Here is a 15,985-nt window from a genome sequence, read left to right as displayed (position 1 = left end):
TTTTGAGTCTTCTTCTTTAGTCTTTTTCCTGCCTTCCCTTCTTGCCTTCCATACCACCCACCCCCTTATTTAATCTAAAGTCTGTTTCATTAGGCTTTGATCATTTCAGATGATACTTAAACATTTTAAATATTCTTTCTGTGGAAAATATTTTTTACCCAAAACTTCTTACAGAAGTTGGAAGAGATCTTGGATGTCGTCTCTTTCAACCTTGTACTCACTCAATACTTGAGTTTCCCTTCACAGAGCAAACTTCCTGCATGGTTTACGGATATTACAGGCAAATCTTCACAAGACATGTTATCTTTTTCATATTAGGAAATACTGGGAGTAATAGCTGACTGGATTAAAGAATGTTCCATTTTGATAGTATTTCTCAGGGGCCTACTATTTAATATTGATAAGGCAAAAGTTGAAAGTTTAGAAATGTGTTCCACATCAGAGAAGAGGTAACATATCAGCTGTTAACGTGGTAGTTAAGGCCTTTGGATTCCTTTGAAGGGTGCAGTTTTATGAGATGATGTATAGAAGTAAGTTGTCCTGAAATTCTTAAAATCTCATTTCCATATAATTAACACTTACATCGTGTCTTCCTTAGGCTTTTTACTTTCTTAAACAAATATTACCTAAGGCTGTTAATTATGATGTTTGTAATATGCTTTCTACCCTCTTTTACCTCCCCATTTCAACTATTTTTCTCCAAAATTCTCCCATGTATACTGACTTAGGTTTTCTTATTATTCAAGTGTTCTTGAATAATGAGTGTTTTTCAGGGTGTCCTGGTTGATTACTTTGCTTGTGGTTTTCTTGATCCTACCCTCATTGATTTTAGTCCTCATGCAATTGTCTTGTCTCTCTCTCTCTTTTTTTCCCCGATTGTTTGCACTTCAGATTCTTGAAGAGTCGCTATTTATCTTATTATGGTCATTATGGCCCCTGACTCATTTCACCTCTTTGTTTCGCCTGTTCTTTTAGCACATGCATAGGTGTCCTTGTAAAGCACCTCAAAGTCTGTTTGGAAATGGTTAAAGTTTACATTGTAAATAAATACTCATTGCTTCTGTGAGTTGCATGTAAGTCTGACACCTATTTTATGTTTATACTACATATGACTAGATCTCAAATTATTATTTAATCACATTTATTTTGCTGTGTGTGCTTGTTTTTTCTTGCCAATCTTGTCATTGTACATTATAACAAATAAGGCTAGTATGAGTCTGTGTGAGTCACTTTGTGTAGGGACCATATGCAAATAGACATTTAATGCTGTTAATGCTATGACGATGATGAAAAATGTTTGTGTTCTTGTTGACTGAACAGCTGTCTGACAATAGTCTGAGATTTTCTGAGTGCAGGACTTGTTTAATTTCCACTTTATGCTTTTCTTGAAGAGTGGAATGTGTCTGTCTACATTTTCAGCAAATTTATCCTAGACCATCTGTTTATAAAGCTCTTTTCCATCATTATCAATTAATTATTGGGCAAGTACTGAGTGCATAGTAATATTGTGCAAACAAAGATGACTCTGCTACAGATAGACTTATTCATAGACTTGGTACTGCTTCTTATTTTGATTAGGAAAAAGTGAAAAAAAAGAAAAAAAACAGAAAACAACCAAAAAACTCCCCAAATCCAAAGGCATAAAATAACATCCTCTAATTCTTAACAATGAAAGCTATTGTCTATTTACACGGCCTTCTGCTCAAATACATGTAAAACTTGAGCAATTCTAAATTAAATTTCCGTAATTATCTGTGATCTTCTGTTTGTCAACAATTCTAACTCCATGGTCCTGCATTTAGAAAGTCAAATGAAGTATCATATTGCTCTGGGATTTCTAATAAAACTATGAGTCTCTTTTTTGAGAAGAAACTACTTGGATAAAAACAGACCCTCCACTAAGAGCGTTTGCTTTTTGATTTTGAAGGAAATCCTGGAAAGTGCACTTGTTGGGCTCACATTTAACTTTACTTGCAAGATTTTTTATTAAGTAAAAGATTGCATAAAAATGAAATCTCTTCCAGTAAAAACAATGGCATTTAGGGGAATAATGCTCATTACCATTGTTGTTTTTGAATTAAAGAAGTCAGAAGACTTATATGTCTTTTCAGCATACCAACTTTGTAGGCAGTAATTAAGGTTTTGTTTTGCAGTTTGGCAAACTTAATAACATTTGAAGAATGAAATCCTGACACTAGTCAACAGGGTTTTACTTTTAAGTTATTTTTGTAGTCATGGTTGTGGATTTTTGCTGATTCATCCATGGTCTCTGGCCTACTTAGTCTTCCATGTGGCCTTTGGCTAAAGTTTAGGTAAAGACTATGGCTATGGAAGACAGCAAAGGAAATTGGCTCTCATGGAGATTGAACCCATGACCTTGTTTGGCTTCATTGGCACAAGGTGTCATAACCAGTCACAGACTTCATAAATATGGACATAGTGGAACCAGTAAGTTTATTTATTTATCAGAGAAATTAGGTCAGTAATATGTGCTCATCTATCCTACCACAATAATTACTATAAAAAGCTCATTGGATACTTGAAATAATAAACATATTATCATAAGACCAAAAATAAGAAAAAAAAAACATCTAGGCTATTCTCAAAGAGAAACTTTGAGTTTTATGTTTCAAAACCTCAGGTATCTTTAAAGAGTATTATTTACAATTACAATTACCATCAGAAGAAGTAATAGCAATGTACTTAACTACTGATTAATCTTACTTAACTACATGATACCTGGTATTACTCTACCCTTTGAGAAACAGGAATGGTTATATCTTGTGACTCCACTCACTATGTGCTGACCATTTCCATCTGGAAAATACACATAGTTCAACTGATAGACTTTAGACTCTCTCCCTTTGATATACTCCATACCTTCATGGTATCATAATGATAATGATCAATGTTGGATTCTCTTTGGACTTCTATCACACAGTTCTCCTTTCACTTATTAAAATGTTTTTAAATTGTAGATATTGGTATAGAATTTTTGTTCCCTGGTTGTGGCTGAAAAATAAATTTCTTTGAAAAATTTAAGTAACATCCAGTTAGCTATTTTTGATATTGGTTCAGGGATTTAGAATATGAATGTATTGTTTTCTGCCTTGAAAAGAAGCTTAATTTTTTTTTTGTTTGTTTTGTTTTGGTTTTTGTTGGCACAGACAATCCCCAACTGGATGAACTTAAAGGCTAAAATTTTCCATGACTTTATTAGCTAGTTTTCATGTGGGAGGAATCTCTAACTTGATTTAGGAAAGAACACAATTTAGAAATTCACAAAACTTGACAGAAATAAAGCCTGTGTTAATTGAAATGAGTAGTACTAGTTGTGAGCAGTAAAATCCTGCTGTGTTATGCATATATATTCCTTTTTAAAATATGTGTTTTTATTGATGTTTGGTTTTAGAACTGTAATTTAGGTTTTCAAAAGAGAATTTTGGAAATAGTAGATTTTCATCTTTTAAAAAAGTTCCAGTTAAGTCAGATTCCCATTACAGTATTTTATTTCGTACTCAGTACTTAATGATGTTTTTTCTTGATTTGAAATATAACAAGTCCTTAAAGCTATTTAAAAAGTTTAAATACATAAATATAAATAACTTGTAACTTCAGTTTATAGCTAATGTGGTCTAATTTGGATCAGAATATCATTGTGAAGCTTAGAATATTTGTTTGCTGTTTTTTATTTTGAACCTACATGTAAAACTTAATTATAAAAAAATAACCAGATGACTTATTAAGTCATGAAAAGACAAAGAGGAACCTTAAAGGCATATTACTAAGTGAAAGAAGCCAATTTGAAAAGACTATACACTTTATGAGTCTGACTACTTGACATTATAGAAACAAGAATATGGAGACAATAAAAACATCTGGGAGGGGAAAGATGAATAGGTGGAGCACAGAAGGTTTTTAGGACAGTAAAAATACTCTGTATGATACTGTAATGATGGATACATGTCATTAAACTTTTGCCCAAACTCATAGAATTTGTAACAGCAAGAGTGAACCCTAATGTAAACCATGGACTTCGGGTGATTATGATGTGTCAGTGTTTAGGTTCACCAGCTGTAACAAATGTACCATTTTGTTGGAGGATGTTGATAATGGGGGAGGTTATGCATGTGTGGGGGCTGAATGTATTTTGGAACTATCTGTGCTTTCCGCTTAATCTTGCTGTGAGCTTAAAACAGCTCTAAAAATATAAAGTCTTAAAACACACACACAGAGATAGATATAAAGAGCAACTGTTTTTATAATTCTAAGTAACATGACTTTTTCATTCTTTGTTGTTACTGGAAAAGAAAATCTAACTTAAAAACTTAAAAGTTTGTACCTTTAATATAATATTATAGACCTATTGTTTGGTATGAGCACAGACTTGTTTTTCTATAGTCTTGTTGGTTTACCAGTGAGTCATCTATGTGTTCTTGTCCTTGTGACCAAAGGCATGCAGCTGTAGCACTGCTGAGTGATTAGGATGAGACAAGATAGCTGATGTTCTTTTTTTTTTTTTTTGGAAATTTCAGTGGCCTGTGTGGGAGTTAACATGTGACCTTTAATTCATTCCAATTCCATCATTCTTACCCAAGCTTGCTGGTCCATTTAAAGTAGACAAAGGGCCTTTAATTCCCTATTTGTTCTACATTTTTGAGTGTGTTATTTTTTAGAGCCTCTTGATAAACATGCCTGTTGTCAAAGTTGGGAGTTTTTATGGTCAGAGGAGATGTCTACAAACATTTCCTTTTTCTCCTTTCCCCCACTCTTTAAAAGAAAAGGCTGCATTTTTTTCTTTTTTTGATTATACATAACTGAGCATTCAAAATCATCTACCTCTAAAGAACTGCAGTGGTGCAATACCAAAATGTTAGTCTTTTTAATGGAAATAGGCACACTTAAGGAAAAGAAGAAAAAATTGTTGCTATTAAAGATTTAAATGTGCTCTAGGGACCCTTTATTAAGGCTCAGTGCTGTTGCTGTGATCTTAAATGTGTAAAATACAATCTGAATCCAGGAACAGGGCACATGATAGCTTTATAGCAAAAACTGCTTTTAAGAAAAAACAAGCTTTAAAGGGCAAAATAACATAGTAATAGAAATTCATTGGCATTTTTTTTTTCTTCTTCTCTTTTTATAACTGCTTTTACTGGGTCAGTTTTGATATAATTCTAAGTTTCTTGATCTAAGTCAAATGGGAAAGAAATCCAGAGCAGACTTACACACTTAAAGAAGGTAGTAAATAAATTAAAGTTTGTTATTAAGGTTTAAAGAAATGACTTGTAATTTTGATTGAGTTAATTTTAAAACTTTTCTCATTGACTGTTACCTGTGTTTCTGAAATTTAAAGTACATTAATATATATTTACTAGGTCTCAAGAGTTAGATTTTCTTTGTCTTTCATTTTAAAGTAGATAATGTAGAAAATAGGTTCGGTGAACTGGGCTAGAATATTGCTTGTGTGTTTGTTTACTTGTTGACTGGCTTATGTTGTATAAGAAGCAGAAATAATGTTTAAACTTAATGTCATTTCTAGATAATATGGTAGAAATGTAGTAATTTGCTTTGGATTGCTTCTCAATAGCTCACTTTTGCTCCTTTACTGAAAGCAATAGAATTTTAAGTTCTCATTGCCTAAATTTTCTAAGACTTACATATTCTTAGAGTAAAAGGAGAAATAAAAGAGAGAGGTACTATTAGATAATGTTTTAGGGAACAAGTAGAACTACAATATAGAAAAGTATATTAGTTTGGAAAAGTGACATTATATATAACTGGTCAGATGTTGAAGGCAGAAAATGAGGAGGAAAGGAAATTTTATTGCAGATTCTTAGATATCCAAGAGATTTAGAGGTTCTTTTATTCTGCTAGTTCATATATGGGAATTCAAATTAAAAAATACACAGTTGACTTTCAGAAGAATTATGTTTTTATAGGTTATAATTCCATGTGCTAGAAAACACAATTTGATTTAAGCCTATTAATTTTTATTCCTTTCACATCAAGGAAAATTGTTAATATTTATATTAATTATAAGAAATGAAGATTGAATATCTATTAGTATGAGAATGAAAATAATTATTTTCCAACTACCCTTTAAGGGGAATGGATCCTGGTAACTGATAGGTCTTTTCTTTATGGGGTGGGGAAAGTGGGGGTGTCGGGCATGGTAATGAATATAGGTTTTCAAAATTAAGAACTGGAATAGAGGCAGATTGCTCTGCATAATTGGGGGAGGAGGATTTAGAAGCCTGTGGGGAAGGTCCAGAAGCTGCAGAAAACCAGTGAGGCTGGACAAGATGGTAAAGAAACAGGGGAGAAGGAGAATTCCTGGTTAGCGGAGTAGCCCAGGAGGATTAAGAGGATAACCACTGTTTAGTGAAGACTTGATGCGTGTACTCTATCCACTTATAGTCTTATGTAAATCCTACATCACTCATCAGTGTTTTTGGCATAAGCAGGTTATCTGGAGGTGAATGCAAAGAGGTTCAGCATTCTACTTAGTGGTGAGCACTGTCCTGAGAGTTAACTTACTAGGAATCTGGGTTGCATTAGGCTATAAGGTTTGATAGGGGAAAACTGTAGGCCAAAAAAGAACTGGTAGTGTTAGAGCTGGTTGGAGATTGAGCTAAAATTGGTAGATGAGACTTTAAGGACACTTGCATACTTGTTCATTAGTGATTCTAACATGTTTCCACTTTTTTTTTTTTCATATTCTCCCTCTGGTAGTTGGAGCTTAGTTCTTCTCCCTTTGAGTGTGGGCTGGATTTAATGACTTGCTTCTAAAAATAGAGTATGGAAAAGAAAGAATACTAACTTTATGGTAGGGAAATGTGGCAGACACCACCCTACCTTAATCAAGTGATCAAGGTTAACATCACTGGTCGTGAGTCATGTTGATATTATGTACCCTACAGTCTGATGCACTGAGAAGGGCACTTACCTCTATGGTTTTCTGTCCTGGTTTTCTGAGCTGTGTCTAATCATGAGAAGACATCAGAAAAACCCAAATTGAGGGACTTTCTACAAAATACCTGACTTGAAGCTACCTGAAATATCTCATCAAAAATGTTGACATCATAAAAACAAGGAAAGACTAAGGAACTTCCACAGATCAGGGGAGACTGAAGAGATAAGCTGCTCTGCAGTATCCTATATTGGATCTTGGAACAAAAAGCATTTGACAGTTGAATAACATCTGTAGCTTAACGGTTTTGTAACTTAACTGTGTTAAGTTTCCATAAACCTATGCGGTTATGTAAGATGTCAATTTTAGGGAAAGCTAGGCAAAAACTTTATGGGAACTCTGAGCTATCTTTACGACCGTTCTGTAAATTTAAATTATTTCAAAATTTAAAAAAAAGAACCTTAAGCCCACTCAGAGGATTTTTTCCTAAAGAAAAGACCAAAATGATGACTTGTGAAAACAGGAAAGAGTTATTAACTCTTTGACTTAAATGCCCAAATAAATATTTATTTTCCAACGTCACTACAGCATGATAATTGTTTTCCCAGAGAGAAAGACAACCTGGTGCTTGAGAAAATATGGTGGTTAAGAAGGATGGAGGAAATCTGGAAAACTTTCATGTTTGTGATGAACAGAGTTGGCCGTTTGCAGAATGAAGTTGTTATTCAGAGATTATAATGGGATATTTATTAATCTATTCAATACCTTATGTTTACCGCCTAAAAAGTGCCAAGTACTGTGTTAGAAATAAAATGTGATCATGACAGATAAGGTCCCTGGCTTTCTGAAGCTTACACCATAGAGACACCAAAGCTTTTGTATTACTCTTTGGAAATAAAAACCTCTGGATGTACAAGGATTATTTTGGATGTCTAAGTAAAAATAAGCATATAAATGAGTTAAACATTTTTAATGCATTTAATCAAAGTTAAGTATGTAAACACTTGGGAAATGTTAATATATCTTTCTTGGTTGGGTTTTTTTTTTTTTTTTGATGTAAAATGTAATAGGATTTTTAAAATGTAAGTTTTGGAACTCATGAAAAAGAGACAGAAGTGGATTAATTCCAGTTAGTAAAATGGAAAATTTTCTTCACTGGATATTTTGTGGAGTTTACATTCTTAAGTAAGTTAAACTCTTTGAGATGCAGCATGAAGTTAAGTCAAGCTTTAAAAGCTTAGCAGGTGACTCCTTCTGTTTCTCTTATACTCAGTAAGCAGAGGACAGAGGAGGAAACAATCTGGACGTGAAGAAATGCACAAAATCACATTGGAAGGATCTTAGCAACTACTGGTTGACAGTTGCAGAGTCTTCCAGGTTAGGTTTTGAATTCAGCTTTGGAAGTGAATGGCTCTTATATTTGGGACAAGCCCGTCTTGCTTGAAGTTGTTTTTGGCCTCAAGTGACATCACCTGGGTTGGGTGAGCGTTCACTGCATACTCATTGGGAGTGACTTCTGTTTGGAGTTTGAATCCAGAAGAGGACATTGACTATTTATAGTTTGATGAACCTTATCAACTGCCTAAGGAAGTCTTCCTCATAATCTCCCCTCTGTAGAAAAACCCAGGGTAGTTTTTTAGTTCAATAAGAGAACACTGAAAGGATAACCAATTAAGTTTAACTCATTAAAAAAAAAGATGAGGGGCACTAGATTAGAATGATGATGTTGAAGAATAAGATAGTTCAAATATTATAAAATGAATTGATTAAAAATACAGCAACAACTCGTATCTTTTTTCTTTGTATTTCTCCCTCCCTCCTCAGTCCCCTCTCCCCTCGCCCCTATTACATTAGGTGGGTTAGACTGAAGCAGCATGGAAAGAAAAGGATGCCAACAGTAATTTTCAAGTTTCTAGGATAACTTTGTTCAGGAAAAATTTATAAACACATTCCATCTGCCAAAATTGAATAGATGATACATACATAATATTATTACAAATTCCACTTACCCTACAATGAAGAACATATATCAAACATCAAAATTATTTGGCAGTTACCTGAACAGCATTATGATTTGTCATACTCTATCAATTGTTAGCAATTTAGTAATCATAATGGTTGTCTTTTATTGTACATTTTAATGCTTTACAAGTATCAAATTATTTAGTCTTCATATCCAGCCTATAATATTGATATTATTATTTCAACATAGAGAGGCAGTGCCATTCAGTGGTTAAGAAGCAGTCAGCCTGAGTCTATGTCCTGTCTCTGTCATGAACGAGGGGAATGACTTTGGGCAAGTTACTCAACTCCTTGTACCCCAACTTCTCTCTTAATAAAATTAGCTTAATAACTCATGGAATTAACATAAAGATTAAATGTGTCTATTCAATATATGTAATGTATTTAATATATATAAGAAGAAGAATCCCTGGACAATGTTTTATAGAAAATACTGTAACAGTGCTTTTATATTATACTCAAAACAAAACTTTTATTTTGATGATGTCTCTGCTTTTTTACTCAGTTGTTTTTTATTAGTAGAGTAGGAACCAGACAGAGGGAGCTGTAATCTCATGGATGAGGGGCATGGTTATTTTATGTATACTTATATTAGTATCCCATAGCACAGTGCCTGGCACATGGTAAATACACTTTGGAGATATTTGCTGAATATATGAGTTAATGCAATTGGGATATGATTGATTATACTTGCATCAAAACAATTTTAACATGTTTTGCTGTTTGCCTAACAATAGTTTTTCTGAGCATCATAAAACTTCTGGAAATTTGGCTGTTCTGTTTGGATGGCCTCTACACATACATCTTTTTAAGTCTAAATGCTAAAATTGTCAAAAAATTTTTTAAACAAATGGAATGCCTTTTAGATGTTATGAAAGATTGCTCCAAGTACAATTTTTTTCCTGAAGTTTAATTTTGTTTTAACATAGAAACAAACCAAAACAAACACTTTTGTGGTTAACTTTTGAAATTTATATTAAAGTTCTCTTTTCCACTTTATGAAAGAGAAAAATGTGGAAAAGAATGTTTTCTTTGCTCTATGTGAAATATGGTTTGAAGAGCCAATTATATGTTGTGATAAAATGTCATGTATGTAATAATGATACAACAAGCATCTTTCTACCTTGATGAGATTTTTTTTTAGGATTTGAAAAGCTGATGAACTAGTTTTTGGTATTATGTCTAAATAGTTGAGTAGATAATGTAACCTTTAAATACTATTATTTCAGCAGGCAGTAAAATTTTTGTTTCCAAGAAAACTTAGCTGTCTAAGCTCACTAAATGTGTTTCAAAATTCCCAAAGATGGAAAAAAGTCAAACTAAGGGAAATTAATTAGGAAAATCAGAAAGCTGTTTATATTTGATCATCAATGAGATGATCTCAGGGCTTCAGTAAATAAGCATGTTGTAATTCTGTTGTAGGTTTTGTACAACTCATAATCATCTTCCTCAGCCCTTTCTTAATAGATCCTATTAATGTCTTTCAGTTTTATATGTATTTTGGAATAAAACTTATTTTCCCACCTCTTTCCTTCTAGGCATTGAAGAAGCAAGAAGCTAAAGCAGGCGGGAATGAGGGAGAAATGAAAAATAAGCTAAGACAAACTGAAACTGAGAAGAATAAAGTAAGATTTTGAAAATTATCTTTCAAAGAGTAATGCTGTCTGGGGCCAGTAATATTTATTGAATGCCTTGAAAAATGTCCCTAAGATCATTTGCTAGAACACAGTGGAGCCTTTGTTTTGATGTTGAGTCACTTGGCTTGAGGGCTGTGCCACTCTCTGCTACTTGTTCTCAGAAACATACATAGGTCGTTTGCTACCTTGTCTTCTGTCCCCTCTCCTTTTCTAGAGGCAAACTAAACTTGACCATTCCTTTCTGGAGAACATTTAAAGAGCTTGGCTTTGTTTTAGGGTTCGGAAAGACCTGTTGTTTGAAGGCAGGGTATTTTGCATATATTTGTTCTCATTATAGAAGATAAGCATAGGTAGCAGCTTAGTTTGGAAAAATCCTCTATTCTTATTAAACACTAAGGACCTTTGACAAATATTCATGTCCGTGAACCTATAGAGCCTCACACTTTGGAGCTAGAGAGCAATTCAGAGGCCAAACAACTCTCCCCTGTTTGCAAACGAGTAGATTTAAGGATGAGCCCAAGATAGGAATGATAAGGTGAAAAATTTGCTTCTGATATAATGCTCTTTACTCCATATTGCCTTTTCTATGTACCATTAACTTTTAAATTTTATTTCACCAACTTACGTAAAGTTAAATGTACATACACACTGCCTTCATGGTGAGCAAGGTATGTCAGGTCATCACATTTGCCCTTTGGAAGTTGAGACTGCTAATGCTACCTAGGGATCATGCCCAATATGGGACTTGGTAGATTTTGAAACCATTTTGACTTTGGAGTGATTTCTTCCCTCCTTATTTCTCTACAGAAACCAGAGAACAGGTTGGATAATATTTTGTGTGGATTCTCTGATTTCACATATATTTTACAGTTGACCTTTGAACGATAAGGGCTTGTTCTGTGCAGTCAGAAACTCATGTGACATACAGTCAGCCCTCTGTATTTGCAGTTTCTCTGTAGCCACAGTTCCGTATCCAGGAATTCAACCAGCTGTAGGTCCTGTAGTACTGCAGTATTTACTATCGAAAAAAGTTCATGTATAAGGGAACCTGCGCAGTTCAAATAGATTCATAAGGTATTACAAAGCAAAATGTACCATGTGCCATTCACCTAATTTTTCTCAATGATAACATTATGTATAATTGCCATCCAATATCAAAATCTGGAAATTGACATGTTTCTAGTGCACGGAACTTGTGTACATTTCAACAGCTTTATGTTCACTCATTTGTGTGTTGAGTGTCTGTGTGTGTATGTCTATGCAATTTTGTCTCCTGAGTATAAGTATCTCATGAGTAATATCTTATTACAAATTTGATTTCACAAAACAACCTTAGGCTTAGAAAATGCAAACATTTCCAGTATATGTAAGCTCTGGATTTTTAACAAACAAGTGTCCCATCTGTAGGGGAACAAAAATAATTTTCCCTCTACCCTTCTAGGTTCTTTGAGTGATCTAGTAATTAAATTCATATAAGACAGATTAACAGAAGAAAAACAAATTTAATTTTGTATGTATGGGAGCCCGGTAGAAATTTGAGACTCAGAGACAGCCAGGCAGTTGAGGCTTATCTACCATCCTGAGCCGTGGAAAGAAGGGCCTGTGGCTTCAAAGGGGGAGAAGACAGTTCACAGGAAGATGAGAAGAGCATATGTTTGGTAAACAAATATTTACCCTGTCATGCAGATAAGTCTTTCACACATAGAAAGTTATCTTTGGTAATGGCCCTCTTCCTGGTACAGACCCAGACCCCCTTTCTAAATTTTTTTATGCAATTAAGGGGAAGGTAAAAAGCTTTTCCTGAGTCTGCTGGGTTTTGATTGCTTTCAGCTCAGAATAATACTTATGCCAAAGAGGCATATTTTGGGGTAGCATGTTCTGCTCTGCTTCATATCCTATTTATCAACTTGAAGTAAGCTAGGCACATTCAGACTTTGGTTTTAGTTACCATAACAGCACATTTTCTCTGAATATTTATCTAATGGCAGTATTAATAGGGAAGTTTTAAGTCTTATTCTGAATTTAGATATTTATAAATTTTAGAAATGTTATAAATATTGGAACTATTGGGAATATAAGACTATTAAGAATGTACAAAAATCACCAACTGGATGAAATACACTTTGAGTCATTGTGTCCTTGAAATTGAGTTCATATGATACTACCTGTAGCAGTTTAAAGAAAAAATTGCTTTAGAATTTACATTAAAATGATTTAGAACTGAAGGGATATCAGAGGTTGTCTAATATAAAATCCTTATTTTAGAAGTAACAGAAAGGAGACCTAAGGAAAAGAGATTTAAACAGGGTCATAACTGAGATGGAACTGACTAGAACCCAGACCTCCTGAGGTCTGGTCTGGTTCACTTTTTGTTATTCAATTACCATTATTTTAATTGAAGCATTGATAGATGTTTATAGTAAGATAATTTATCCTTTTATACTAGCTGTAAAAATCTGAAAAATTTCCCACTTTTCTCCTCTTAAACTATGTCTTTAATAATTTAGTTATCTTCTGTCCCATTGGACATTTTTCTTGATCCTTGGTTGAAATTCTAGCTTGAACAAGAATTGGAGCTATCTCGAAGGTTATTGAATCAGTCAGAAGGCAGCAGAGAAACACTTTTGCATCAGGTAAGTCCATGCAAACTATGATAACCTGCTTTTAAATTAAATCAGAATTGAATCTCCTTCCCTGTTAAATGTCTTTGTGAAAGGGAGGAAAAAACCCTAGGTCTAGAAAAATGTTTTCCTAGGGAATGTATATTAGCACACATAAGCAAAAGATGAAATCCTTTCAGGAAGTTTCAGAGAAAGCTAATACAGAACACTAGCCCACGTTCCCACTGTAACAGTGTATCTTGCTGATTGCTGCTTTAACTTAGGAATTCTCTCTCAGCATAACCAGTATAAAAGTGAGACTGGATGTGTAAGATGAAATTTTCCCAGGAGCTTAATTTTATTCAAGGAGGTATTTGGAGAGTGAAGGCGGAAGTGAAATACATAAAACAGACTCCTGCATGTTCAGGTTACTTTGAATGCATCATTGTCTTATAGTTACGTTTTGTAGATGCTACCTGCCTCCTTTTAACCAGTGATAAGGCTTAATTTTAAAGCATAACATTTTGCAGCCCATTAGCCCATAATGGGAGTTTGGTGCTTCTGATATTTAAAGTTCAATATCTTGAAATAGCCATCTTACACACTTTAGATAAGGGCATGTGGGTTTCTAACTGCCTTTCTGCCTACGTTTAATATAAATTGCAATTGTATCTAACTGTGTTTTGAGGTATGGGTTACATAAATCACTACGTAATATGCTAGGTAGACAAGATGTCAGGCATCATAAATGTTCAGGAGTATTATGTTTTGACAGTTAGCACTGAAAATACACCATAGCACCTGTTTTACGTGGCTTTATTCTGTAGTCAGTGATCCAATGGAATTAATGTTGGCAAATTTTAGACTTTCTTTTTAGAAGTTTATATTTGTATTCAATTCCTTCTGATTTTTTTTTTTTTTTTTTGGAGAACTCTGCCTTATAATTTCTAACCTTATCTTTTGAAATAAGAGATGTCTACATTCTGGTTATCATTGTGAGTTAAGCTGAGTCTTTCTGCCCCTGCCAATTTGTTTCATCGTCATTGGGGGCATGCCTGCTATGTGGTAGGCAATTTGCTAGTCTCCAGAAATAGATAAATAAAATAGTACCTGACCTCAAGGAGTTTATGGTTTATTCAATAGCATTTATTGCATTTATTTTGAGCAGTACTTTGATATCAAAATATGCTAAATTGTGATCATTTCACTTCAGTTTACCAATCAATAGACTATTTTTACATGAAAGAAAATAAGGGAAGAATTTAAAACATACAGTATTTAATTGAAGGTGGTTTGGGTTAATAATAGTAGAGTGGACGGAGGTCAAAATAAGGGACTTTTAAATAAATGTGGTCAAATTCTTTGTCACAGTAGACACAGAGAAGGAGGAGAACACATTCATTGTTTGTGGAACGAATGGGAGGAATAAAGAAATGGAGCAAGAGACTGTTCCACTGTGCTTGGCATAACAAGAAGGTTAACCTGGCTTCAACTTGTGTTCACAATAGCCCATTAGAAGTAAATTTTTTCCCCTAGGAAAATAACTTGTAGTAGTTTTTAAGTTCAGTTTTTTTTTCAGCTTTTAAAACTGACAGAAGTTTCATTTTTGACCATATGTATTTAGGTAGAAGAACTCCGAACACAACTTATGAAAGCAGAAAGCGATCAAAAGGGTTTACAACAAGTATCTCAGATTTCCAAGCAACAGTCAAACCATCAGGATGAACAAGGAGATGACTGGAGGTTTAGGAGAGGTATAATTCTGATTTGTAAATATGTGGGGCTCTTTTGATCTTTCTTAAATAATTGCTATTTTCAGAATTGCATTCCTTATGCTATGTTCTTTTCATCCTATCTATTTCTTGATCTACTACAAGGTTTTCTAAGTTAATCATAATTTAGCATCCAATTTTTTGAAAATACTTAATTTTTAAATTTCATGTTTACAACGGTATTGAGCAGAAGGTACAGAGATTGCCCATATATCCCCAGCTTCCACACATGCACAGCTTCCCCCTCTGTCAGCATTCTCACCAGAGTGGAATATTTGTTACAATTGATGAACCTACATTAACACATCATTATCATCCAAAGTTCATATTCTACATTAGGATTTACTCTTGGTGTTGTGTGTTCTATAGGATTGCACAAATACATAATGACATGTATCCATCATTATAGTATCATAGAGTATTTTCACTGCCCTAAAAATTCTCTGTGCTTCACTATTCATCCCTCTCTCCGCCCAAACTCTGGCAAACACTGATCTTTTTATATATCTCTAGTTTTGCCTTTTCCAGTATCTTAATATATTGGCTTCTTTCACTTAGCAGTATGCCTTTAAGATTCTTCCATGTCTTTTCATGGCTTGGTAGCTTTTTTTTTTTTTTTTTAAAGCTCTGCAAAATATTTCATTGTTTAGATGTACCACAGTTATTTATCCATTCGCCCACTGAAGCCAGTCTTGGTTGATTTCAAGTTTTGGCAATTATGAATAAAGCTTCTATAAGCTAAACATTGGTGTGCAGATTTTTGTGTGGACATAAGTTTTCATCTCTTTTGAGTAGATACAAAGACTGTGATTGCTGGATCATACAGTAGGAGTATGTTTAGTTTTGTGAGAATCTTCCAAACTGTCTTCCAAAATGGCTGTATCATTTTTCACTCCACCATCAATGAATAAGAGTTCCTGCTCTACATCCTTGTCAGCATTTGCTGTTGTCAGTGTTCTGGATTTTGGCCATTCAGATAGGTTTGTAGTGGTATCTTACTGCTTTCATTTGCCTTTCCCTGATAACATATGATGTGTAGGATCT

At 34.0% G+C, this 15,985-nt stretch overlaps 1 protein-coding gene across 7 annotated transcripts in view; it reads left to right on the top strand.

The window, feature by feature from the left end:
• CEP128 (centrosomal protein 128) overlaps positions 1-15,985 on the top strand; it is a 357,186-nt gene that overhangs the window by 69,154 nt on the left and 272,047 nt on the right. For all 7 annotated transcript variants that reach the window (XM_032482452.1, XM_032482451.1, XM_032482457.1 and 4 more), the window contains 3 exons: positions 10,471-10,557; positions 13,128-13,202; positions 14,794-14,923. In XM_032482452.1, coding sequence (XP_032338343.1) covers positions 10,471-10,557; positions 13,128-13,202; positions 14,794-14,923 — 292 coding nt within the window. The remainder of the gene's footprint in view (positions 1-10,470; positions 10,558-13,127; positions 13,203-14,793; positions 14,924-15,985) is intronic.

The sequence above is a fragment of the Camelus ferus genome, chromosome 6 (genome assembly GCF_009834535.1).
Source record: "Camelus ferus isolate YT-003-E chromosome 6, BCGSAC_Cfer_1.0, whole genome shotgun sequence".
Taxonomy (NCBI): domain Eukaryota; kingdom Metazoa; phylum Chordata; class Mammalia; order Artiodactyla; family Camelidae; genus Camelus; species Camelus ferus.
Note: the sequence above shows the minus strand (reverse complement) of the source record. Positions and strands in the feature narration are given on the sequence as shown.